This window comes from Ahaetulla prasina, chromosome 1, assembly GCF_028640845.1.
Source record: "Ahaetulla prasina isolate Xishuangbanna chromosome 1, ASM2864084v1, whole genome shotgun sequence".
Lineage (NCBI taxonomy): Eukaryota > Metazoa > Chordata > Lepidosauria > Squamata > Colubridae > Ahaetulla > Ahaetulla prasina.
In genome coordinates this window covers 375171517-375198378 of record NC_080539.1, presented here as the reverse complement: position 1 = coordinate 375198378, position 26862 = coordinate 375171517, and the positions used below count along the sequence as shown (strand labels likewise).

The following is a 26862-nucleotide window of genomic DNA, read 5'->3' as shown; positions in this document are numbered from 1 at the left end:
GACTGACTGAAATTGTGGGATACAAATGTTAAATGTCAACTGCATATAAAGAAAATCTGTATAAAATGTCCTATAGGTGGCATTTTGCACCCACAAGACTGACAAAAATGTATAAAGACAGATCCGCTAAATGTTGGAAGTGCAATCAAACAATGGTTAAATGATAAAGCAGCGTATAGACTTGAAACCAGAGATATTTTTATTGGAGATTCTACTGGAAAAATATGATAAAAAGACTATGATTTTACACATACTAACTGCAACCAGAATTGTATTGGCACAGCAATGGAAGAACGATGAGATCCCGACAGATGAGTGTAATTAAGAAAATATTAAAATGTGCAGAAATGGATAGACCAACGCTTTCTATTAAGGACAAAGAAAAAACTGAATATTTTTTTATATGGGACCTATTTTATCAATAGTTAGACAATGGGGGGACATAAAAAGAATAAATGCTAAAATGGAGATTTGTTAAAGTAGTTAAATTAAATATTATGGTTATTATACTATTAATGTTAGTGTGATGAATACTATTGTAAACATTTTGATTTGATTTGGTTGGAAGGGACCTTGCAGGTCATCTAGTCCAACCCCCTGCCCAAGCACCCCCCCATAGGAAAGATTTCTGGGTCTCCTCTGGGTATGGGTAGGGATTACAAACTGGCTTTCTGCCAGGGGGGCTTTGGGGGCTCAGAGGCAGGCCCAGAGGGGCGCCCGGAGGGCTGATTTGTATCCATCCCGGGATGTGGGCCATCTTTTGTTTACTTATGACATCCTGTCTGCCCCACCTGATCAGTAGACTCCAGGCAGCTTTCCAAACTCTGTAACCACAATAAGACATTGAAGGATTAGTTTAAAAGTATCCACAGCAGCATTAAAAGAGATCTCCCAGCGCAAACACCAGGGCCTGGAGGGCAGCTGGAGTGCCAGCCTGGAGTCCCGGAGGGCCCGTTGCTTGAAAGCAGCTGGCAAAGGCAGGCGAAGATCTGCTTCTAAGGGTGGCAATTCTGGGCAGAGCTGGCAAGGAGCCAGGTGGAGTCTGGAGAGGCACGGCCTCTGTCTTGCTGGGTATCAGCCTCCCCCCCCCCCCCCGCAATCATCTATAAGTGGGGAAGGGTAACCAAGTGTCTCCAACTGGGTCCTTGGTCAAGAGGCCCTGCTGGGTCTTCTTCATCTAGCCAGGCCATCTTTCCTCCAACTGAGCCCTGGGGCACCCTTCCTAGGAGGTTCTCCCCCAATTTCCAAGAAGAGAAAGATCCACCCTAAAACCGTCCCTCCCATCCCTCATTCTTGCAGATAAATGTGGTGGTGGGCATCAGATGACGTGGAGGACAGCAGGGCTGGGTTGGCCCATCCGGATCCTGAGGAAGATCAAGGGCAGATGGGCAGGTCTGACTCTGGTCCAATCCCACACCTGGTCCTAAAGGGACCTGGAGAACCGATTCAGTGATGCCAGAAATAACAGAATATCAGAGTTGAAGGGACCTTGGAGGTCTTCTAGCCCACTCCCCACTGCTCAGGCAGGAGACCCCATACCAGTCCAGACAAATGGCTGTCCAGTCTCTTCTTAAAAACCTCCAGGGATGGAGCACTCACCACCTCTGGTTAATTGTTAGGAAATTTCTTGTTTCTCTCCTTGATGAGTTTCCATCCGTTGCAATCTTGTCCTGCCTTCAGGTGCTTTGGAGAATAGCTGTTGACCCCCGTCCTCTCTGTGGAAGCCCCTCAGCCATGGGGACACTGCTATCCTGTCAGGGTTCAGGAAGTACCAAAAGGGGCCTCTAGCGCCCGGCTTCACTGCAACACCCTGGACACCCCCTCCTCCCGCCAGAGCAATTGAGGTCTGAATGAAGGGCTGCCCCCACCAACACCCCCTGCTCCTCACAATCCTGGGAGGGGGTGACGGACTGCAGGTAAAGGAGGGGCTCCCCTGGGGTGGCCCCGTACCCTAAAGGTGAAACACAGGCTTGGTTCTTGGTGCTCTGGAGGAGGAGAGCTTGCCTGACCCTGGGGGTTTCCAGCCTGGCTCAGCCCCTGCCGGACATCGGACCTTCGTCCTCCCCTGAAGCCAAGACAGCCCCCCCTCTTTCCCCAGGAGTTGCTACAAGATATTAATTTGTGCATTGCAGACAGGAAAATGGTCAACAGATGGGGCATTTAATTATTTCAGCTATGTTCATATCTTAATTGAATTGCATATCTTGATTAAGATACAAATTGTGTATCTTAAATTGAACCAACATCACCGAGACCTTAAATGCGACTTTTTTTGTTTTGTTTACATTTATACCCCGCCCTTCTCCGAAGACTCAGGGCGGCTTACAATGTATAGGGCAATAGTCTCATTCTATTTGTATATATTTACAAAGTCAACTTATTGCCCCCCCAACAATCTGGGTCCTCATTTTACCTACCTTATAAAGGATGGAAGGCTGAGTCAACCTTGGGCCGGGCTCGAACCTGCAGTAATTGCAGGCTTTGTGTTCTTAATAACAGGCCTTACCAGGCAGAGCTAAACCGGCCCTTTGTCCTGGCTCAGCTGCATTTGGTAGTGCTACATGTGTCCAAAAGGGGGCGCTATTGTCATTTGCAAGACCCTGGAAGCTGCTTTTCAGATCTGTCTGAATTTACTATTATATTGAACACATAACATGAATTTACAGTTGCATTTATAGCCTTTTTTGAGGGGGGGAAGGATGTTTATATTATATTATTGGTTGTCTTTTATACTATGGTTTATCTATTGCTGTGTACCATCCAGAGTTACCTTGTGGTGAGATCTCTTTCTTTTTTTCTTGGAAACATTTATATAGCCGTTCATCTCCAGAGAACTCTGTGTGGCCCCCAATAAAAAGGAGGTCTGAAAAAGCGGAGGCCTGGCAAATCTCAGGGGGCAGAGGCGCTGCCCTACAAAAGGCGCCCTCCCAGCTTCCATCAGAGGGCAATGCTTGGGAGTCGGACCCAGGAGCACGTCCAACCTCACTGATCCCGTAGGATGGGCAGAGCTCCATAGGAAAAGGTGGTGCCGCAGGCAGCCTGGCCCTGGGCCACGCAGGGCTTTCAACGTAATCCCAGGCCATAGAAACAAGTGGGGCAAAGCTTCCCCTCCTCCCCCTCGGGGCATCCATTCTGACAGCCAAGGATCTGCTCCCCCTGCAGCTCTCTCGTGGGGGGAGAAGCAGGACTCTCTCTGCCCAGAGGGGAGGAAGCCTGGAGAGACAGAGGGCACTGCTCATAGGAAGAGAGGCCTTTGCCCACAGCCGGACAAGCCCCAGAGGGGACCCTCCCTGTCTTTCTCTGGCTGTAAAGGAGGCGGGGGGTGGGTAGGTGGGGGAATTGTGCTTACAGATTTGCAAGAGGCAGGTAGTTTGGCTCCCTATCAAGTGGAATTTGCTCTGGAAATTGCTAGTCCTCATTCTGTTGGCTCTTCCTAAGGCCTTGGAGAACACCTGGCTCTGTCCCCGGAGGCATCCCATTTCCTGGTTACATTCACATCTAAGTGGGTTTTTTTCCTCCAAGAAGCAACAGGACTTTCCTTGGGTTTTCTCTGAAAACATTTCGCTCGTTCCTTCGCAGTTTTAATGAAGCTTCTTGGATGAGAAGCAAAATGTTTTCCAAGAGGAAAGTTATAGTTGCCCGTCACTGCTCTTATTACTCAGGACGAGGCCTTTGGCCTCTATGTCTCTCTTCAGTTTCCTTCCAAAACTTTCCCCAAAGAGTCCCCCAGACACCCTCCTTGCTCTGCCATTTCCATGTCCTCGAAATGGCTGCCAAATAAGACGGTCCAGGTGCCTGGAGCGCTTCTCAGGGTGGAACCTGCCAGGCTTACCTTCCCAGGGGCTCTCAGAAGTCACCTTCCGCAATGCCCAGCCCTCCCCCGGATGGGGACTAAAGTCCACCTCGGAGAGAGTCACAGAGCGTAAACAGTGGGATCCGGGTCTGGGGCTGCGCCTCGCCCTCCTGCCTGCGCAAGGTAACAGCCGGGCACCTCCACCCTCTTTCCAGGCTGCAGGCTGCCATCCTTCAGGTTCAGAGAGGCAACTCAACGTGAAACCTCTCCTTTCATCCGAAGCAAGAAAGATCATAAAATAAATAACTACCTTTTATTGGAAGAGTACATAAGGACAAGGTCATAAAAGACGCAATGAAAGTGGAGAAAAGGTTCCATGGGGCCAACCTGCCACTGTTGCTCCAGCCCTTCGCTTCAGCTGAGCCCTTAAAGGGCAACCAGGAACTAGCCAGTTCAGTTGCACAACTTCTTCAGGGCCCCAGGAATGGGGCAAGGGAGGGAGGGAGGGAGAGAGATGGTGCGCAAACCAGGGAAACACCCAGATGCCCTCATAATTTCCAGAGGAAGCCCAGGTTGGTAGCACCGTTCTTATTCTTTCATCAGTCCCCAAAAGAGGGGATGGCACCCCCCAATTGAGGGTTGCCCCTCCGGAAAAGCAGTTCCCTGAGGATCAAGAGGCCCCCTGCACTTGGAGAGAAATCTGGCCAGGTTGGCCGAGCAACGCAACACCAGGCCCTGGCCTTGCTCCTGGATGGGGGACAGGCCCCGCCCCGCCCAGAGGGACCCCTGCCCAAGATAGCCTGCGCCTCCCCCCACTGGCCACGAAGGCAACAACGCAAAAGCTGTGGAGATGCACTTTCCATCAATGGGCGGATGGGCAAAGACCCTGTGGTTGTGGTTCAGCCTTCTGGTTCAAAAGGGGGCAGGGGACCGGAAGAACTGCCCCACCCCTTACAGAAGGCAAGAGACCGATGGAGGTAGAGTAGAGCCAGGTGGGGAAGCTCTACAGGGAAAAGGCAGTGTCCCTGCAGCTGGGGGCGGGGGCAGAGCCTATGCCAGGATGTAACACCCCCCACACACACATCCTCCCACAACTCTGGTCCACCTAAGTCAGGACCTGGCCCCCTCCCCAGAGCTCCTCCTGGCCTTTCCTGGCAGCTGAAGAGACTTTGCTTGTTCTCCAAAGAGGAGGGGCCCCCAACTGAGCTGCCCCCCAGACAGAAAGGTGAGCACCAGAGGCACATTCTGGCACCTGAGAGATTGGAGAGAGCAGGTGGGGACAAAGCCCTCCAGCGGAGTCTGGACACCCACCCAGAGGGGCTTTGTGGGCTGGCCTCTCTGCTACCCAGTTGCAAAGGGAAGGGGGGGGCTTGCCTTACACAACTCTGAGCAGAGTTGGCCTGGGTGGCCCCTCCGCCTGCCTCAGGAGGAAACCAGGCTGGAGCTAGAATTCCCTTGAGGAAGAGGGACCAACTAGGCACTACAATCAGTGCACATCAGTCTGACTTGAGAGGCTGTGAGGCTCACACCCATTTGTGGCTTATCTTCTGGGAGGGGGGTGGGACCCAGCAGGTGGTCATGTCCCCTCCCCCACGAGAACACTGACCCATGACCCTCCCCCCAGAGCCAGGCTCGTCCACTGTCCAGGAAGGGATCTGGGGGAGTTCGTCATTGCAGGATGGATTTGGGCAACAGGAACCGGCCACCCTCCACGGATCCTGTGGCCAGCAGGTAACGAGGCAGGGCTGCCCAATTCCCAAGACATTGCCAGCCCTGGGTTCCATGCCAGTTTTATGCCAGAGCTCCCAAAGCCTCTCTTGCATTTTGCAGGAAGGGAGCGGGTGGGGCAGATTGTCCAAGCCAAACCCCTGGTCAAAACCCCTGCAGCAAGAGTGTTTTGGGCCCTTCCAGACCAGGGCAGCCCCCTCCCCCAGCGGGCAGGAGCATCTCCTCCTCATGACGCCTCACAAACTCTGGTAAATCTCCACCTTTTTCCCGCAGACCAAGTCCGGCTGGTGGATGGCTTCCCACATCACCAGCATCTCGTAGGGCACAAACCGGTGCACCAGGAGCAGCTCCTTGTAGTAGCAGGGGTCAAAGGACTCCAGCTTGGAGGAAGGCACTCTCACGCCCACCGTCCGCATGCCTATGTGTGAGGCAGGCGCCAGCCCCGCTTTCTCCAGGCACATGCCCAGGTAGACATCGTCAATGGGGAACAGCTGGATGCCCAACGCCTGCTGGTAGATGGCGTGGCAGGTGTAGCCGGACATCAGCAGCCCCCCACCCCCGCAGTAGGGCGGGTAGGACTTGGAGGAGGTGACCTGCTCAGGCACGTAGTACTTGCTCCACTTCTCACGGATGGGGCCCACGTTGGTGATGAGGTGGCCTACAAAAAGGTGCTGGTCCCCTGCGCCGGGCACCCCCAGCAGGTAGTGAGCCATGTTGTCGGTGTTGGCGAAGACGTCATCGTCCCCGTTGAATACGAAGCGGACACCTGGGCAGCGGCTTTCCAGCCAGGCATGGAAGAGCACCTGCTTGAGGGTGAGGTTGAAGAAGCTGTCCACAAAGTGCCACTGCAGCACGTCGCCATGCTCCCCATGCTCCAGGCGCAGCAGCTGGTTGAGCTTGCGCGCCTCCCGGGCATTGGCCGCCACGCCAGACAGGAAGACGCGCCGGATCTGGACTCCGGCAAACATGCGCTCCTGTCCCCAGGTTTTGCGGATGATCTCGCGGCGCTCATAGTTGGCCGGGGAGGACTTGATGGCCAGCAGCAGGAAGACTTGGTGGGAGGCCTCAGGGGCACCGCACTTCTCAGGCAGGTCGAGCAGCAGCGGGAAGGCCCTGCAGTGGCGGTAGCGCAGGAAGTCCTTGATGTGGTCAGGCAGCTCAGCGAAGCCGGAGATGTTGGCCACGGAGGCGTTCTGCCGGCACTCGGGAAGAGGCTCTGGGGCTCTGGGGCTGGCGGCTGTGGGGGGCGCCGGGGTTTCTGCCACTTCCAGGAGGGGGCTGCTCTTGTGCGAGTGGAGGAGGAAGAGCAGGCAGCTGAACCCGACCACGCTGAGGACGAGGGTTTCCACTTTGTAACACCAGCGTCCTCGTGGCATCGTGACCTGAAAAAGAAGCCGGGGAAGAGGGAGGCTCAACCCACCGCCAGGCGTCTTGCATCACCCAGCTGCAGGACACGGTTGGAAGAGTAAAAGCATCCGGAAAAGTTCACATATATGCAATTAAGATGTCTTTAAGCTGCTAAGACACCAAATTATCATTGTCTCGATGAAAACAGCCCAGAAGCTATGGGGAGCTGACAGAGTCCCTCCACCCACAGAATTTATTGTGCAGAGAGAGAGAGAGAGAGAGAGAGAGAGAGAGACCCAGCCGCACCCGGGGCGTCTCCCAGGAGCCTCTCCTTTGCCCGGGGGCCTCCCTCGCCTCCCCCTCCCCACGGAAACCAAGGTGCAGCAGCAGCAGCACCTGCCCCAGAGAGGAGTGGGGGGAGAGCTATGCCAGTGGGTGCTGCGTTCTCCTCCTTCCAGGGACTCTCCTGGGCACCAGAAGCCACAGCCCAAACCGGGGTCCCCCTCACCTGTTCTGCTTTTTGCTCCCCGGAGGTTTCCTGGCACGGAAAGAGGGCACAATCAGCTGTGGGAAGGGGGGCCGTGGGGGAGGAAGGGGGGCTGGCTGGAGCTCTCACCTGTCTGGGGGACGTTTGGGGGGGCAGAGGTGGCTCAGAGAGAGGGGAGCAGATGGGGAGAAGGGAAGAGTAGCTGGCATGCAGTCCTTAAAAAGTAATACTTCGGGTTGGACTAGAAGACCTCTGAGGTCCCTTCCAGCTCTATTCCGACTGAAGTAATTTTAAGCCACTCAAATCCCCTGGGGGGAAAAATGTCAGCTTCATCTCATGCTTAGAGCAAAAGGCAGAACCCTCGGATTACAGCCTATTCATTTAGCAATGGTTCAATGTTACAATTTAATAAAGGATTGTATGATAAAATGGGCACAAAATATTCAAGAACCAATATTTTTGGAAACGGGAAAAACTTTGGGTTAGAAATGTTAAATTTACGCAAGCACAGAATTTGAGGGAAAATTTTTATAAAATGTTTTATAGGTGGCACATAGACCCTAAGAAATTATCATGTATGTATCCAGATATACAAGCGAAATGTTGGAGATGTAATTGTGATGATGCTACATATTTTCATATTTGGTGGACTTGTAAGATTAAGGTTTTTTGGATAAGGATCTGGTGGATTATACAAAATGTTTTGAAAAAGAAGATAAAGTTCCTACCACAATTTTTCTTATTGGGAATTATTACGGACTGTACAGTAATTGAGACTAAGTTGATTTTAAATTTAATAACAGCAGCAAGACTACTGATAGGACAATAATGGGGGGGGAAAAGAGTTATCTACAATAGAAGAATGGATATTGAAAGTTGCTAATTTGGCTGAGATGGATAAAATCTCAGCCTTTTTGAAAGACGTTACACAAGAAAAATATCTAACTGAATGGAAAAAATGGATTGAATATACGCAAAATAGATATCAGATTAAGAGATATCAGATTGCTTTTGAATGATTAGGATGTATTTATCTTTGATTTGTATGGGGGAAGTTAGGATTTGAGAAGAAGGGGCGGATTATAATTTGTGTTAGGGAAAATTTAGCGAATGATTGGTTTTTCTTTTGAACTATACCTTGTGTTTGTACTGGGAAGTCGGGGTGGGGGGTGGGGGAGGGAGGAGGTGGTTTTGGAGGGAGGGGGGAGGGGAGGGAGGAGGGAGGGGGGGAAAGGGGGGTGAAAATTTTTGTAAAAAAAAATTTAATGTTTTTTTTAATTGAAAAACGTGACTTACGACAGGTCCTCGTATTTGCGACCATCAGAGCACTCCTCCCCTGACAATCACATGATCAGAATTTGGGCATTTGGCCCCAGCCTGCCCTTACAGTGAATGCAGCGTCCCTGGGAGGTCCTGTAATTTGTGACCTTCTCGACTGGCTTCATTTAAGGACCCCATGATTCACTTAACAACTGCTTGCTTAGCAACGGAAATTCTGCTTCCAATTTCGGACATAAGTTGAGGATTGCCTGCATATGATAGTATTAATGTATCTTCATGGTTGGCCTGTCATAAGGAGCATTCCGGCTCCTTTTTTTTTTCGTTTTGAGAAAAAAACCAATATACTGCGCTTTAGCATTGTCCCAGACAGACCCAACTTGGGGCTGAAAGAAATCGGTGAGGCTGCTAATGAGAATCGGGATAGAGCTGGAAGAGCCTTGGAGGTCTTCTAGACTAACCCCTTTCACAAGGAGAGGCTCAATGAGACACTGCTGGCACCCCTGGGCCAGTCCGTGGACGCAACCACACAAGAGCTCGGATGAGGTTGGGCTGCTGCCAAAGAGCAAAAGGTTCCCTTCAGCCCCTGATACATTTCGGGCTCCATCACCAGGCAGGCGAGTGGGAGAACAGCCCCTCCCCGCCACCCAGACCCCCTCCCCTCCCTTCCTCTCCTCCGGGGCCTGCTCTGAAGGAAGGTCTGCCATTTGTGTGTGGGGGGGTGTACGCAGGCAGTCCTCAACTTATGACGGTTCACGTAGTGACCGTTCGAAGTTTCAACAGCGACTTATTGCCATTTTTCATGCTTATGACCCTTGCAGCATCCTCCACGATGGTCCCACCATCAAAATTGAGACGCTTGGGAACCAACTCCTGTTTATGATGGTCGGGGTGTCCGTGTGTGTGTGTGTCACGTGACCCCCTTTTGCCACCTTCTGACAAGCAAAGTCCATGGGAAAGCCAGATTCACTTAACGACCATGTTCCTAACTTAACAACTGCAGCAATTCATTTAATGGCGGTGGCAAGAAACGTCGTAAAATGGGCAAAGCTCACTTAACAAACGTTTCACTTAGCAACATGAATTTTGGGCTCAATTGTGGTCATAAGTTGAGGACTACATAGACACATATACACACGCACAAGCCTATATATATATGTACATAAATACATGTCTCCCCCCAGAAAGGGCTGAAGGAAGAAGGCCCACTAGTGGCCGAGAGGAGGCAGAGAGGTTCTGCCTGCCTCAACCCACAAGAGACAGGGACTCCCAGCAGAGGGGAAGACCCCAATCCTGGGCAGGAGGGCAGCTGCAAGGGGCAGCAAGGGCACCAGGGTGGCTCTGCCAAGCCACAAGGCCTGTGTTTACGTTCTGGGAAGTCAAGAGGAATCCAGAGGCACAGGGCCTGGGTGGGGGTGGGACTAGATGATCTCTCGGACACCCTCCAGACCTTCCTCCCATGAGGAGAAAGCCAAGCTCTCTGGATGCCCACAAGGGCACGGCCCCCTTTCTCTCCTTCTGGAGGGGAGGGCCTGGGTTTTGGTCCCGGGGGGGGGGCTTGAACTCTGGAGGAAAAGAGCTCTTGGGCAGAGGGCTGCGGCACTCTCCCCTCCAGGGTCTTCGGGGGGGCCTTGGATTCTCCAGGACTTTATCTCTGCAAGACCCCCGAAAGGGTGACCTAAAATCACATGTGTGTGGGGGGGGGAATTGAAGGTCGGGGCACCTGGGTTTCAGGAGGGCACTGAAGTGGAAGGCAGGAGAAACAGAAACCCCGCCCCAGCTGCCAAAGAGGCCCAGAGCAACCCAGGGAGGGGGACCAGCAGCAGCAACAGGAGGGCAGGGCAGGGAGTTGGAGAGCGGGTGCAACCCACTCTGTGTGTGTGTGTATGCACACACATCTCTCCCCCACCCACACCCAGGGGAGAGGGTATTTGATATTTTCAGGGCTGGCCCCAGTAGTGCCAGGAGAGGCTTCAAGAGCTCTCGGTCTCTGGCGTGGTGCCCTGACCACACCCTGCGCAGATGCTGCGGTTGCTCTGCGTGTCACCAGATAGCTGGGGGTGCCCCCACCCTCGCCGAAAGCCTCACCCACGAGCAGAGTTTCCACACCATGCGCAGAGGGCTCCTCCAAGCATCACCACCAGCGATGCTTGGTGGCAGAGCCGGTCTGGCCAGGAAGGCAGATGGGCAGCAGCAGCCGCCGCCGAGGGAGCCTCAGGCAGAGCACAGAAAACTTTCCACCTGCCAGGCCGTGTCTCCCCCATCCCCCCCCCCATCTGACCTTCCCCTTGGCCTGACCTTCCCCCCCCACCCCCCGGCCTGACCCCCGCCGCGGGCTGGATGAGTTTCCAGCCTGATCCAAGGCAGCCCTCGCATGGCCCTCGGGCACAAGATAAATACATCCCCAACTTCCGACCATAATCAAGCCCACAATTTATGTTGTTAAGTGAGTTTTCCCCCATTTTACTACCTTTCTTGCCACGGTTGTTAAGTGAATCTGGCTTCCCCATGGACTTTGCTTGTCAGAGGGTCGCAAAAGGAGATCACGCGACCCTGGGTACTGCAACCGTCATAGGTAAGAGTCAGTTGCCAAGCGTCCTGGGGAGGATCCAGACAGATCAAAGGGAGCAGTAATTCACCTGTGGAATTTTCCCCCTCCCCACCCCGTGAGGGAGGGTCTCCAACAAGGGTGGGACTCATGGGGGTTGTGGGGATGGGTGGGGTGAAGGCCATCTGCTGGGAGAGACCGGTGGGCAGTGGAAGGTGGGCCACGGGGAGGAGAGGCCGATGGGCTACCTGGTCCTGGGGTCCCACTCAGCTTCTCTTCTGATGTTTTGTTCTCATTTTAAAGCCAAACCATCAATATATTGGAGGGGGGGAGGAGAGTGAGGAAGGGGAAGGAGGGGGGTGCAAGGTGTTGACCTCTTTACCCCTTTGGGATTTTGTACACACACACGCGCGCACACACACACACACCCCTATCCAGGTTGCAGATTCCACCTGAACATTTTTCCAAAATAAAAGGGAGGGCTACAAATGCCTCCCTTTGGCCAATGTGCTGACACCAAGCCTTTGCATGGGGTGGGCTCCATGGCCTCAGGAGGCCCCTGCACCTCCAGCATTCTGATGGGCCGAAGAAGCCTCATTCCTCACTGTTGTAACAACTTCTCTGTGCACCTTGAAGGCCGAATGGTGCACCAGCTGCCTCCTGGGGATTTCCTGGCTCTCCTCTCCTTTCCGGCCCCCTTCACACCCTCCAAGGACAGAAGTCCCCAGCTGCCACTCAGCCCTCCCACCCCCCACCCCCAAAAAGCAGCAGTCCCTGAACCAGGAAGCCTCTGCAGCAGGGAGTGACCCAAGGAAGAGCAGAGGAGCTAGAGTGATCCCCCCCCAAAGCTCCCAGACCCTCTGCAGCTGATCTCCAAGACCTTTGGGAGACCTCTGAAGGTCAGTGGCCCTAAGGCAGATCCAGGAGCGGGTGGGGGACATCTTGGGAATGCTTCCTGCTGATACGGGCGGGCAGGGCGGTGGGGGGGAAGATACAACCCAAAGCAGGCCCCTTCCTGTGGCAGCAGGGAGAAAAGAAAACCTGTTCTGCACGGCCTACTCTGGGATTCTCATTTCCCCTGAGGATCAAAGTCCCTGGTTTTTTTTATAAAAAGTTTATTTTATAAACAAACAAACATTTAGTACATCAGTCATTCCTTCCGTGTTCCTCCTTGTCTCCCTTCTCCAAACCAAACAACTTTCCCACCGCTTCTCACCTCCCTCAAAGGAGCAACCCAGGTCTCCTGTGCAGGGGGGAGGGGGCCTCTGGGACTGCTTCTCCCCCACCCCAAAGGAAACAACTTCTAAAGCTGTGCTTTGGGGGCGTCTAACTTTGGCAAAGTTACAACTTCTGGACTTCAGCTCGCTGGGGAATTCTGGGAGCTGAAGTCCACAAGTCTTAAAGTTGCCAGAGTTGGAGACCACCCCATCCGCCTGTTCTAAAGCACAGAAGCACACCTCCCTTCTTTGAATCAATGGGGGGGGCTGAATCTGGAGTCTGGGGGAGCATTGAGCCTCTTCAGGTGTGAAGGCCAAGGCCTTGGCATGCGCATCTTGCCAATCTGGCTGCCATTGTCCTGTCCTTGAGCTGCACTCAAAACACACACAACTTGGCCTAAAGCTATTTATTGTAGAGGTGATGGTGCTGAAAGGAGTCGGAGGGTGCAACTCCACACACACACCCTGTCTTGTCAATTAGACCTTCCTTTATTTTCAAATCAGCTATTCGAATGCAAAGATTCAAATGTAAAGCCACTTCCTATTTGCAGAAAATTGCACATTTACTTGAAGAAAGTAGCAAAAGGGAAGTTGGTCAGCAGCTGAGAGAGGGGAGTTCTCCTTGGCCATTCTGCCAGGCTCCCCCGCACTTTCTTCTGGGCAGGCGCTGATGGCTGCAGGGACCCTCATCGTTGGGGCTCTGGGGAAGGGACCTTCCTGAGAGGGGACCCTGCCTTATGGCAGCAGAGCGGAAGGGACCCTGCCTCCCACAGGGGAGTCTCAGAAACTGATAGTGGGGCAGCCCCCCCACTTCACTCTTTTCTCCGCAGAACAAACCGTGCAAAGCAGCGGAAACCTGATTGCCAGAGGAAGTGTTGCAAACCTCCGAATCTAGTTTTTCTTAGTAAGACAAATTGTCACGACCAACAACAACACGCAGGATAATCTTTTCCTCTGGAACAAAACCACCAGTTGTTCTATGTTCTTAAAGAACAAAACAAAAGTAATTTGAGCTTTTCGTTATTCCTCGGGGACTTAAAACAAGGCAAAGTCACTTTTTCCGGAGGTTCGAAGGGTGGGCGAGGCCAGGCCGAATGCCACCTTCCCTCCAATTTACAGAGAAAGTGACCAACAGGATTATCTGCTCCTGATTCCAGGTTTTAGCAGGCAGACTGTGGCCCTGGAGGTTCCTGCCTGGCCCCAGCGCTGGGGTGGGGGCGGGGGCGACCGTCTTCCTTCCCATCTGGGGGGAGCCGGACCCTCCCAGACATTGGATTTCAAAGCCCATCAAGCAGCATGGCCAAAGTGGGAGGGGGGCTGGAGTTAAACAATCCTGGGGGAGGGGGTACAAGCGCCCGCTCCTTCATCGGAGGGGGGCCAGTTTTTCAGTCCTTACTCTCAGACCCTCCCGCCTCACAAGGCTGTTGTTGCGGGAAAATAGAAGCACGAAAGAGCGCTGGACACGTTTGCCCGCTTGAGTTATTTGTAAAAATAATGAAGCCTGGATTCAAACAAACAAACAAACAACCCTTGACACACAAACCACAACCTCCGCAATCCCTTCCCGCCTTTGGGAAGCATCGCAGCCCGCCCCCTCCCCGCGAAGCGCGGCTTGGCCAGCAAAAGCCCCCTCCCCTCCAGCCACCAATGGGGGGATTCAGGGCTCCGACGAGCCTCGGGTCCGTTCCGTCGATGGAGTCGGCGCCCCGCAACCAGCCCCGGGTCGCCCAATCGGCCGGTAAAGCCGGCCGGCCCGAGGGGGCTTCCGCGGCTGCTCCGACCCCGGGACGAGGGTCCCGCGCTCCGCCCACCGGCCCAAACACTCCGCTTGCCTGACCGTGCCCGCCGCCTCCCCGGCCAGAAGCCCGCCCGGCCCGCCGAGGGAAGAGCAGCCGCGGCGGGGGCTCTCCGGCAGGCGCGCGCCTCTTGCCGGCGGGGATGATGGGGGCTGGAGTGGCCGCCTTACCTGCAGGCGCCGCTCCCGCCCGCTCCCTCCGGCGCCGCAGCTGTTCTCACCTGGCAAGAGGGGGCGGGGCCGGGGCTCGCAGGTTCCCTCGGCTGGCTCCGCCCCGAAGGCTCCGACCCCGGCCCGGGCGCCCAGGCGCGGCGGAAGGGGCGCCGGCGGAGCCGTCCAGGCTGGGGTCCCGTGGGCAGGGAGCCGCCCCGTCGCGGCCCTCCGCGTGGGACAGGCAGCCCGAGGGGGAGCCGTGGCCGCCCGGCCCGCCCTGCGCTTTGCTCTCCCGCGGGGCCTCGGAACGGGCAGGACGGCTTCAGCTTGGACGGCGCCGGAGGGCTTTGACTCCGGCAGGACCGTTCGGGGCCCTGGTCGGGCAGCTCCAGTGCCCCCCGCGGCTGGAGAGGTTCTGCCGCCTCCCTCCCGGCCCTGAGTCAGCCCTGAGGTGGCAGCAGCCGCCCGACCAGCCTTTCCTGCTGGGCCTCCTGCCGAAGATGCTCTCCTGCTCCCCGGAGACTTCCTGGCTGTGTCCGCCCACCACCCACCCCCCAAAATCCAGAGAGGGTTCTAAGGAGGAGGCAGCCTAGAGTGCCGAGCTGGAGCCCCGAAGACCCAGCCTCTGCCCGCCCCCACCTCCACCTCCTCTTTCCACCTCCCTCCCCCTTTTGCTTCCCCCCAGTCCTTCAGGCCCTTCCAGCCTTTCCAGGGATGGGCAGCAGCCTGTTGCCCCCCACCGGTGGCCATTTTGTCACTTCCGTTGTGTCTCTGGGCTTCGGGTTGCATTATTGTGTGATGCAACCCTTGATGGTGGCTAATGTCACCTGTGCTTTGTGTCATCTTTGCCCAGAGGGCAGGGTGCTCGGGTGTGGCTCTGGACGGGGTGAGCCTCAGAGCCAGGAAAGAACAGGATGCCTCCAAAGTGGGAGAAGATTCTTAAAAGCTGGCAGGTTGGGGGTTCCCAAAATATTTGAGGGAGAGAAGTACCGGTGGATGGAAGTAGCTGCTAGAACCTCGCCTGGTCCAGAAGACTCTGTAAGCGCAAACCACAGGTGACTATTGATCGGGTAAGCAGGAACAAATTTGGGGAGTGGTGCCCTGTGACCATGGAAAGTAAAGTTAGGGAAGGCTGTGGGTGTTCCCTCTTGTCCTGGACTTTGGATAAAAGGGTTGCTAGGTTGGGTCCACCAAGAATCCTAGCATCCTAGGGTTGGAAGGGTCAGGGGAGGTCTTCTAGTCCAACCCCTGCTGGCTGGAGGTTCCTTGTGACCTCAGCAGTGGGTCAGCTAACAGGCTCCCTTGACAGGCAGACAGGATCCTCCATTGTCTCTCCAGTCACCCTGAGAGGTCAGGAGGGAGGTCTTGCCCCCCCCCAATACTGACAAAAGTCCTCCCCACCCCCCCATCCCCGGATTTAGCCTTTGGCCTTTGCTCTGACACCAAAACTCACCTGCGTGAGAATCTAACCTCAACCAGGAAGGGAGGTCAGACTGATGCAGCCGCTGGAAATCCAGGAAGGGCGGGAGATTCTGTGAAAGGAGAGGGATAAAGCGGGGAGGGGGGGGAGATGCGTGGAGGGTGGGAAGCAGGAAGGCAAAGACAAAAGAGAAGCTGGAGTGGGAGGGGCTGCCCCCTTTCAGGAAGAAAGAGGAAACTAGAGAACTGCCTGCTTGACACCGATAGCAGCCATCGGGCTAGTTCTGGGCACAACGGTCCAGCCCGAAACTGGACTGGAAGGAAGTGGGGCGAGGCCCCATGTAGAAGGTTGAAGGACCTGCGGATGGAGGGGTGGGGGGAGAGGCTCTGCCAATAGCTGACAAGGCTCAGCTTTGTCACTCTGGAAGGCAGGGCCAGAACCAGAAGGTGACAGGCACAAGGAAGGGGAAGTCATAAAGTGGCAACTGGCAACCAGGGGAACAGGCTGCCACATGACGTGGCCTCCATCCCCAGAGGTTGGAGGGCCATCCATTGGAGGGGCCCGAGTGGAGCTTGGCCGGAGCATGGGCCAGACTAGATGACCTCTAAGATTCCCTGCAACTCTGCTAAGCAGCAACTGAGGAGGGAAAGCTACAGCTGCTGGCGGGAATGCAGGTCTCAGCCGTGGCCCAGACCTTGCTCCTCACCCCATCTTAATGGGGGGCGGGGGGAAGCCTGACCTTCCGGGTGGGCTGTGTAGAGGGGAGAACCAACCTAGGACAAGGAGAGAAACGACCTAGAATTAAGGAGATTCTTGAGAACAATTAACCAGTGGAATGGCTCACCTTCAGAAGTCGTGGGTGCTGCATCCCTGGAGAGTTTGAAGAAGAGGCTGGACTGGCACTTGTCTGGAATGGGATAAGTTCTCTTCTGCTCAAGCAGGAGATTGGACTAGATGACCTCAAGGTCCCTTCCAACTCTCTTACTCTTAGAGAACCCAAGGGAAGAAGAAGAAATGTGGCATTTTGGTAACTGCAGAGGTGACCTCATCGAGGGATGGGGGGGGCAAGGAGGGCAAACAGCATGGATACTAGTAGCCCGCCCTGCCAACCTTGCTTTGGGGGCAGGTGGCCTCCCCTGGAGCCCTTTTGCGAGGGTCCGGCTTCTTTCCCAGTGGTTCCCTGCTGATCTGGGTGTCAACCGAATCCTCCGGGATCTCTTCTTGACTGTTCGTCCCTTTGGCTCTGCCTTTGGGTCTCTGCCTATCTGCTTGATGGCTGAATGCCAAACTTCCGGGAACACTTGGCTAATTCTGGATTTCCTTGATCAAAAGATTAGTATTTTCGCAGCTTGAAACGTGGTTGAAGGAAGTTCTGTTTGGTGATTAAAGATCCCTTTTAAGTGTTGCAGGATCCAACCTGGATGGATCACTGGGACCAAAGGTTTATTCTTCTGAGCTTCAGAGCCTTCGGGGTTCAGCACAAGTCTGAAAGCTCAGAAGACAAAACTCTAGTCCAGGTTCAAGACCCACCCAGATTGGATCCTGCCACATTATCCTGGGACCACGTCAATTTGCCTTCATTTCAGGCGTTTTTGCCACGTCCGTCTCCTGGCTGGGGGGGGCATCCATCTCCCATCTGTCTGTCCCCTCATCCTGGCCTGGTTAGGGGGTCTCTTCACTTGACCAAGAGGGGCTTTTTGTGGGCTCATGTACAACAGTGACTTCTTATTCCTGTTTTGCAGAATTGCACCTTTCTAAGGCTTTGGGGAAGTGAATCTGCCTTGGATTAACAGTCTTAGTTTCTGAACCGTTTAGCTGACTTTTTGCCTTTATTTAGACTTCTTGAGGCAAATTTTCTGAAGTTGTTAGCATTTGCTCTCCTCCTCAGAAAAAGGGCAATTCTAGGAAAGAGTGAGCCCCCCCCTTCAGAAATGGGGTGTGTGTGTCCTGTGAGAAATTGCTTCAAGAAACAATTTTTGTGGGAGTGGGTCCTACTTGCCACTCGGGCTGAAGGGGCAGCTGAGCCTCCTGCAAGGAAAGCCTCAAGAGGAGCGGCGTAGCAAATCCACTTAATTTTAATGGCTTCATATTTATCTTTTTAGCTTCTGCAAGCCACCTAGAGTTGCCTTTTTGGTGTGATGGGGGATCTATAAATTGAATGATTAAAAGGCTCAGTGCATCCTTAAACAAGCCTTGATTCCCCGCTAACTGATTCCAGGTCTTACTGTCTCCAAGTTAATTGCACCCCAATAAAATAGTAACAAGTGTAACCGCCTCCCCCCTTAGAGCACACCAGGGGAGTGAGGCCGTGCTTCCTTTTCTTGGGACCCCTCCCCCGTCCCTTTTACGTGGGCTTCTCCAAGGGAAGTTTTTCCCCAACCCCACCCAGAAGGCCACTTCCAAGCGCTTCCTGAAAGGAAGGGAGGGTTTGGGTGTGTCTGTCTGTCTGTCTGTCTGTCTGTCGGTTCTATGGGCGTGGCTTGGTGGGGGTGGTAATGCAACAGGGTGGGCGTCGCCACCTTTTTTTTACTTTTAAAAGCATTTTTTTGGCTTTAAAAGAAAAGAAAAAAGCCTCAGATGATCAGGCAACTCAGCTGGGATCATCATAGGAGCCTTTTAAAAGCATTTTTTCTACAGCCTCACCTTTTTTTTTCTTTTAACAGTTAAAAAAAAAACCCTCTGATGATCACGCGGCTCAGCTGGGCATGGGGAGGGGAGGGATTTTTGCTACCGGTTCTCCAAACCCTCCGCCATCGCTACTGGATCCGGTGATCCGGTCCAAACCGGGAACATTTCACCCGCCTTTGAGGTCTTCTAGTCCAGCCCCCTGCTCAAGGAGCCTCAAAAACTTTGGAGCACCCACAACTTCTGGAGGGAAGTCATTTCACTGATGAATTGTTCTCACCACTAGGATATTCCTCCTTAATTCTAGGTTGGTTAGTTTCCACCCGTTGCTTCTTGTTCTACCCTCAGGTGCTTTGGAGAACAGCCCGACTCCCTCTTCTTTGTGGCAGCCCCTGAGATATTGGAAGACTGCTATCCTGTCTCCCCTAGTCCTTCTTTTCATTAAAGTAGGCATACCCAGTTCCAGCAACCGTTCTTCATGTTTCAGCCTCCGGCTTCCTAACCTTCCTGGTTGCTCTTCTCTGCACTCTTTCTAGGGTCTCAACGTCTTTTTTGTTTTACACGGTGCCAACCAAGACTGGAGGCCCTATATTCCAAGGGTGGCCTTACCAAGGCCTCATAAAGAGGGACTAACCCTTCCCGTGATCTCTGCTGGGTTCTAGGCTGGATCTAAGCGTGGCTGGCGCTGCCTCTTGACTCGGGACCAGGGCAGCCTGTGGCGTTTCTTCTCTCGGAGCTTCGCAGAGCCTCTGCTTTCCATGAAAAGCTACTTCTCAGCTTAGAAAAAGGCCACCTCTTTTTAGGAAAGCAATGACGAAAACCGAGAAAGATCTGTACCTGCATTGCTTGAATTTCTTCCTATTGATACTCGTGCCCGGCTGGGGTGGGTGCCTGGCACTGCCCTCAGTTGCTGTACGGCCCAATCCCTCCCCCTCCCAGGGGCCCAACTGGGAAGTCTCCTCTTTTATCGTTATCAAGGAACGCCAGAGTGCCTTTGTGGCTTCTTCAGCCCCAGGGTGCTGTACATTTCCTGTCCAAGCCAGGCAGGACGCCAGCAGCACCGCTGAAGCCGAATGGCCAATTTCTGCAGCTCCAATCCTTTCACTAAATAACCCTCAGGGTCTTCTTAAGAGCTGCCCCCCCCCACATCACATGAGACCCATCTTTTTTTCCTAAGCGTACACCGCCTTCCATTAAATTACGGTCCACTTATGACCACAACTGTGAACAGAATTTCCATTGGTAAGCAAGGTGGTCATTAAGTGAACTGTGCCCAATTTTATGACCTTTTTTTGCCAAGTGAACCCCTTCAGCTGTTACGTGAACCAAGCAGTCATTAAGCGGATCCCCCATTGACTTCGCTTGTTGGAAGCAGGCCGGGGGGGGAGGTCATAAGGGGCGACCCAGAGAAGTTGCTGCCGCCCTAAGGATATGTCGGTCGCCAAGCACCCAGGCTTTGATCACGTGACTGTGGGGAATGCTGACGGTCATATATGCGAGGACGAATGCCTGCCAGTGGAGTTCCACTTGCACTTGAGAATCACCGCAGAGGCTCCGTTTTCCTTAGAAAAACAAACCTGTTTATTAAAAGACCAAGGTTCCCCCAGGCGCCCCACTTCTCTTCGGCTGCTTCCCAAGTGGGGCAGGGCCCACCGGCCACATTTTGAAAGACGGATGGAGAATCGGAACCGAAGTGGAGGGAGGGAGAATGGCTGACCGGGGGCAGCTTCCAGGCTGTCCAAGTCACGTCCTCTTCTGACCTCTCAGGCCTCCAGCGTGGCTCCCCCCCCCAGTGTTTAAAATCCAGGCAAAAAATAATTTAAAACACACAAATATATTATTTTTGTCTCCCAGAAGAGTTAAGAGAGAAAAGTTCCCAGGGCCGCCAATGTTCAGGAGCCGGCGAGATAAATTCCTGATGGGGGGAGGAGAAAAGAAGGGGATGTCACAATCAAAACAGTACTCAAAAGGTGGGATCCCCACCCCTAACTTTGCCTCCCCTCCCCTCTCGCCAAGGCTGCTGCCCTGCAGGGAAACCTGGCTTGTAGAAGACCCCCCCCCGAGGATCTGGGGGTCTTTTCTTGACCGCAATAAGAAGCGGGCCTTGGCCAACGGAGTGGTCAACGCCATCGCAACAATGTCTTCTTCTACTCTGCCTGGCTGGAACCACACAAGGCTTGGTGCCCAGTTCTGGGCGCCCCCTTGAAAGGGCTCCCCAGATGGGCAGGGACTGGGGAACCGAGCTCATGCAAGAGAAGGGAGGATCCGAAGGCCTGGGCTGACAAAGAATCGAAAGATGGGTGGGGGGGGCAAGGGGGTGTCCACTGGAGGGAGGGGTCCAGGCTAAGGGGCCACGTCCCATCGGATGGGAGGGAGCAGACTCTGCAAGGGGGAAGCACAGTAAAAGACCCAGGGGTACATCAAGTCTGCCCTTTCAAGCTTATTTTAATTTTAATTTCATTTTATTTTAGCCTGATGATGGACATGTGTTTATCGCAAGCACATTTAAACTCGGTTACAGGTAGTCCTCAACTTACAACAGCTTGTTTAGTGAATGTTCAAAGTTATGAGGCCACTGAAAAAAGTGACTTATGACCGTTTTTCTCACTTATGACCATTGCAACCTCCCCATGGTCATGTGATCAAAATTCAGACACTTGGCAACTGGTTCACATTTATGACGGTCGCAGGGGGGGAGTCACACGATCCCCTTTCGCGACCTTCTGACAAGCAAAGTCCATGAGGGGAGAGGGATTCATTTAACGACCATGCGACCTAACGTAACTGCAGTGATTCACTTAGCAACTGTGGCATGAAAGGTCGTAAAATGGGGCAAAACATGCTCAACAGCTGCCTTGCTTAGCTATGGAAATTTTGGCCTCTGTTGCGGTCGTAAGTCAAGGACTACCTGCACTGACGATTGAAACCCTCCCACCCCCTCTCTCCGCTGGAAGTTGCTCCCAACCTTCCACAGCTTTCTATAGAGGAAACCCTATTTTCTAAAATGGCTTCTGAACGTCCCTCCTGTCGGTTTGAGGTTCTGCCCCCCCTCTGCCCACTGCGGGGTCCTGGATTCCTGCCTGGGGTATCTCCCCCTCCCCCACCTGGGCAGAGCTGGAGAGAGGCTGGAGACTCCGAGGCGAGAGGCTGTTGTGGATACCAGAGCTCCCTGGGCGCCTGGTTCAGGCTCCAAGCTAGAGACAGGGAGGGCACCATGCCAGCTGAGCAGCCTCGGCTTCTCTCTCTCTCTGCCTTAGGAAGGAGCACAATTCTGACATTTTGCCAGGAAACCCACAGGGACTTGTGCCGGCAGTTGCCAGGAGCCGTGACGGACTCAAGGGGTCAAAGGAAAAAGAATAAAATCAGCCAAACCCCCCAATTGTTAGGGGTTTCACTTCCTCGCTTTAAAGCAGGGCTGCCAACCTTGTAGTCTCTATGACTTGTGGATTTGGGGTTGTGTGCAAAGAGCACCCAGGGACTGGGTGGGTCCGTGTCTCTCTCTCTCTCTCTCTCTGTGGGATTACTAGCTGGAGGGAGGGAAAGGACAGTGATGTATCTCAAATCACAGTGGGCACGCTGAAGGGATCTTTGCGGGTGACCCTGGCAGGGGCAGAGATGGCTGGATCCTGCCCAGGTTATAGGGTCTCCTGCTTGAACAGGGGATTGGAGCAGATGAATAGAATAGAATAACAGAGTTGGAAGGGACCTTGGAGGTCTTCTAGTCCAACCCCCTGCTTAGGCAGGAAACCCTACACCATTTCAGACAAATGGTTATCCAACAGCATTCACAACTTCTGGAGGCAAGTTGTTCCACTGATTAATTGTCAGGAAATTTCTCCTTAGTTCCAGGTTGCTTCTCTCCTTGATTAGTTTCCATCCGTTGCTTCTTGTCCTGCCTTCAGGTGCTTTGGAGAATAGCTTGACTCCCTCTTCTTTGTGGCAGCCCCTGAGCTATTGGAACACAGCTATCATGTCTCCCCTAGTCCTTCTTTTCATTAAACTAGACATACCCAGTTCCTGCAACCGTTCTCTATAAGTTTTAGCCTCCAGTCCCCTCATCATCTTTGTGGCTCTTCTCTGCACTCTTTCCATAGTCTAAGCATCTTTTTTACATCGTGGCAACCAAAACTGGATGCCGTATTCCAAGGGTGGCCTGACTAAGGCATTATAAAGTGGTATGAACACTTCACGTGATCTTGATTCTATCCCTCTGTTTATGCAGCGCAGAACTGTGTTGGCTTTTTTGGCAGCTGCTGCACATGGATGTTTGTCCACTAGGACTCCAAGATCCCTCTCACAGTTACTACTATTGGGCAAGGTTCCACATATACTGTACTGCAATATGACCTCCTCTGTTATTCTAAATGTCTATGGAGATTCTCAGTCCTCCAGGTCATGGCTGCCCCAAAGGTGCTTTTCCAGGAGGCAACTGGATTTTCCGATTTTTTGAAGACGCCCAGGATGCCCACCTGCCAGCCGAGAGAGCCTGTTTGGGTGAGAGGGCCCCTCAGTGGCAGCCCAGCTCCCTCACCTGTGGCAAACCTCTTCTTCACCAGTGACATCCGGTAGCCGCTGCCCACCAGCTCCACGTCGGCTCCTGAGACGGTGCTGCCCTCACTGGTGAACTGGGCAGCCACTGGGGTGGGTCTGCTGGGGCCGTCCAAGGGCTCCCAGCTGGCCAGGAGGCGGCCGGACCCTGAGGGTGGGGAGAGAGGAAGGTGAAGGGGTGCTTGCTTCACCCTCCTGCCCTGCCCGCAGTTGAGGAAGGCCAGCCACTCACCTCCCTGGCCCTGGGTGCTGGGCACGTCTAGAAGCCGCCAGAGCAGGCGCTTCTCCTCCAGGTTCCTGCAGGGGGCGACACAGGGGTGCTCTGGATCAGGGCTCTCCAACCTTAGTAACTGTAAGGTTTGTGGCTGAGGAACTCTGGGAGTTGAAGTCCACAAGCCTTAAAGTTACTAAGATTGGAGACCCCTGCTCTGGATGCAGCTGCCAGGGATGTGAAACCCAACACCCCCACCCCCACCCATATACTGCAATCCTAGTTCTCTGGGAACAGCCCTCTGACTGGGCTGCTCACCCTGGTCTCAGGGTGCCCGGCACTCGTGCTGGGACGAGCTGCGGTCTTTGGCCACCCCTCAATTAGAGGAGGGGGACGGGAGATACAGTGAGGCATCACCCCCACCCCACCCCCAGTTCCAATTTTGTTCCTGTGTGAAGAATCCAGCTTGATAACCGAGGATCAAAATTCTCCCCCAAACTCCACCCTGGGTCTGAAGGGGCCAAAACACCATGAAGGGTCTCTGGGGCAAAGCAGTAAAATGAAAGAAATAATAAAAGAAAACCAGGGTCCCGGCTGCAAAGAGGGGAGTCCTGGTGGAGGAGAGGCCGGGAGTCGGGCAAGGGAGACGGTCAGGGGCCCAAAGGGAAAGCCAGGCCCCCTCTGCCATCTTCAGGAAAAGCCCACTCCAGCCTGGCCTTGGCCTCTCTCCAGGGCAGCCCCGGGAAGGGGGGGAGGGGAGACCCGCTGGGGCCCATCCGTGTGACGGCTGGCAGGGCTCCTGCCCTGGATCTGGCCAAGGGGGAAGGTCGCCCCTTTGCCCAGCCTGAGGGCCATCTGGGATGTCCGCAGCTACAGCTGCCAGCTATGCCAATCTGCCTCCTCCTCGGTTGCCAGGGGCAGCAGCTCTCTGGCAGGAAACCTGGGGATTAGCCGGGCTGGTAATGAACCCCTCGGGGCCTCTTGAAGCCCTTCCTCTGCCAGCTGCCGAGTCTCGCCCAGGTGCTGCCTCCACCGGCCCCCTAACCCTTAATGCCATCCCCTTGCGCCTCCCTCCCCCACTTACCAGCAGGCCTTGGGTTGGGGCTGGACGTTGGCCACGGGCTCCTCGATGGGCAGCAGCACCTGTACGTTGGTGAGGGCCACGGCCGAGGCCAAGGCGGAGGCATTGTAGCGGTAGTCCACACTCACCCGGGTGGCCTCCGAGCCACACTCCCAGCTGACTGACAGCTGCAGCGGGGCCCATTCCTGCCCCTGCCGGGAGTACTGTGGGTGGCAAGGAGGGGGCGTGGGTCAGGGACACACGTGTGCGTCTATGTGTTTGTGCATCACACCCCTGCCCCCTCCCACCCATCTTTCCAGCCTCCGGGAGGTCAGGGGCCACAATCCCAAGTGCCAAGCAAGCAGGGGGAATGGCTGGGAGTTCTTGGAACTGTAGTCCAAAAGGACAGGAGGTCCCTGTCATAGCCCCAGATATCCATGGGGAGGGAAGGGTCCCCCGGGGGCCACAGGCACCCCCTGGCCTTAATGCACCCGCTAGAACCCCCCAAGAATTTCCCCCCTCATCATCTTAACCAGGGAACGTACCACCCACAATCACACCCACACCCCCAGAGTACATTTCATCAAAAAGCAAGGTTAATTGTTTTCTGAGGGTGGAAGTTCCTGGCTGACCACGAGCAATGTCGGACGTGGTTAGTCCTTGGATGGGAGACCACCAGGAGAAACACCCCAAGTGGCCCAGCCCCCTTCCCCGTGTTACTTCCAGGAAACCTCACCAAGGCCTCCCCTTTGCACCCTGGGCACATCAGTACAGGGAGGGGTCCAAACACACACCCCCTTCTGGGTTGCTGTGGCCTCCCGCCACGGTCAGCCTGGGGAGGTCAGCGGACAGAGAGCCACCCCAACCCTTGCAACTCTGGGTGCCGAAGGCTTTGGACCCCCAGCTGACTGCTCCCCCCCGCCCCCCCCACCCCCTGGCCAGCGCAGCCTCACCTGGTATCTGAGCAGGGTCACGTTGTAATATGGGGCAGCCCCTGACTGCTCAGCTTGCTTCTGGAGGTGCCCAGTCAGGGCGGCCATGTTAAGCCAGAAGTCTCTGCTGCTGGGGTCGCTCTGCGAGGAGTCACTGGGGGAGGGGGGCGGGAGAGACCGTGGGTGGGTGGGGTCGGTTTCACCAGCCAGATTCCGGTTGCAATAGCCCCCCTCCCGTCTCCCTAGCCCCCTCCAACCTCTACGCCTGCCAGGGGCTTCCGGAGCTTCCCCATCATTCTCCCCCCCCCCGGTCCTCCCCAGCCCCACGGCGGCCAGCCCCTCCTCCCTGCAGGCACCTGAAGAGCAGGCTGGCGTTGGGCAGGAACTGCTCGATGGGCGCCGTGTGCAGCAAGCGGAAGCTGAGGACCGGGGGGGCCGGGGCGCTGCTGAAAACCCGGATGATGCCCGCCGGGAAGGACATGGTCAGCTCCCCGGTCACCTTGACGAGGCAGCTGCGGAGACAGGGAGGGGCCCGTGGGGAGCTGCATCGTCTTCAACCCGCCCAGCACTGAACAGGGCAGAGGCCGCGGCTGGCTGGCGGAGGCTCCCGGTGCACCCCACGAGCAAGGCAGGAAAGGCCCCTTCTGCCCAGGGGCCCGCAAGCGAGGTGGAAGAATTTGGGGCCTCCAGAAAGAATTTGGGGTCAGAGGGAAGACTGGGGGTCTCAGTGGGTTACTCAATCAGCTGAAGGTGGAACCTGTGCAAGGTCAGGGAAGGGGCACCTGCAGCCCACTGCCCACCCCAGCATGCTTGCAGGCACTCCAGCAGGAAAGGCTCCAGAACCCCATGGACCCCCCCCACTTTCTCCCCCTCCGCCACCCAGTACCTGTCTGCGTTCTGCCCCTTGAAGTAAGCGTGGATGTACTCCGTGAAGGCTGTGGCCACGGGCAGGGCCCCCTGGGAGCCCAGGACCACGGGGGAGGGCCCACGGGAGACGCCTGGCACGGAAGGAAAGAGAGAAGGAGAGCCCTCAGCCCAGGCGGAGGGTCCTGCCACGCTTCCCCCCCTCCTGGCCAGAGAAGACCTACCCAGGGCTGGTGGCGGCGGCTGCTGGCTGGCCGTGAAGAGGCCACGTGGCTCAGTCAGGGCGGAGGTGCTTTGGGACGAGGTCAGAGCGGACAGTGGGGCAGGGCTGAAGGACCGGGGCTGGGGGAGAAAGAGAGATCAGCCACGGGGGCGCCAAGAGCGCCCTGCCCCCACTCCTCTGCAGGGCAGGAGTCCATCCAGCCCCCAGACCTCGCTGGAGGAGAACCTTCAGCATCGGGGCTTAGCAGGGGGGTCCCGGTGCCCAGCCCCATAACAGCTGGGGCTCTATCGATGGATCCCTGCAGCCAAGATGCCCCCCGCTGGCACGAGAGAGCAAAGGAGCACCCGGAGGGCCTGCAGAGAGCACAGGGCTGGTGGGCATTTGGGCTCAGCGGGCACAGGTGACGCCACGGCCCAGGACTGGCTTGGCTGCCCCTTCTTGGATTCCCAGCTGTGCCTGTACTGGGCAAGGCCACTTGAAGAGCCCACCTGCACACCCAGCAGGAGGCCGCACCACTCACCGTCTCGCCCCCAAGGCTGGTGGCCGACATGGCCGAGGCTCTCTTGGAGAGGGTTCGCCGAACAGGAGCTGCCGTGTGGGGCCAGGCATGTGGGGCCGAAGGGGGAAAGGCAG

The 26862-nt window shown here is 55.2% G+C and overlaps 2 protein-coding genes across 5 annotated transcripts in view; both read right to left on the bottom strand.

Moving 5' to 3' along the window:
* Window positions 1-4092: 4092 nt before the first annotated feature.
* Window positions 4093-16634, bottom strand: B3GNT3 (UDP-GlcNAc:betaGal beta-1,3-N-acetylglucosaminyltransferase 3). The gene is made up of 4 exons (XM_058163592.1): window positions 16611-16634; window positions 15800-15878; window positions 14365-14876; window positions 4093-6903 (listed from the first exon to the last, which is right to left on the bottom strand). The coding sequence occupies exons 1-4, from the start codon at window positions 16632-16634 to the stop codon at window positions 5758-5760; spliced, it is 1761 nt and encodes a 586-aa protein (XP_058019575.1). The 3' UTR covers window positions 4093-5757.
* A 3320-nt stretch (window positions 16635-19954) lies between these two features.
* Window positions 19955-26862, bottom strand: part of FCHO1 (FCH and mu domain containing endocytic adaptor 1) — a 29906-nt gene continuing 22998 nt past the window's right edge. For 3 of the 4 annotated variants that reach the window (XM_058163660.1, XM_058163661.1, XM_058163662.1), the window contains 8 exons: window positions 26750-26862; window positions 26029-26348; window positions 25499-25654; window positions 25164-25296; window positions 24235-24434; window positions 23172-23236; window positions 22923-23087; window positions 19955-20306 (listed from right to left, as the gene is read on the bottom strand). In XM_058163660.1, the coding sequence (XP_058019643.1) occupies window positions 20284-20306; window positions 22923-23087; window positions 23172-23236; window positions 24235-24434; window positions 25164-25296; window positions 25499-25654; window positions 26029-26348; window positions 26750-26862 (1175 nt within the window). In that variant the 3' untranslated portion in view covers window positions 19955-20283. The remainder of the gene's footprint in view (window positions 20307-22922; window positions 23088-23171; window positions 23237-24234; window positions 24435-25163; window positions 25297-25498; window positions 25655-26028; window positions 26349-26749) is intronic. The other variant, XM_058163663.1, reaches the window with a different exon arrangement.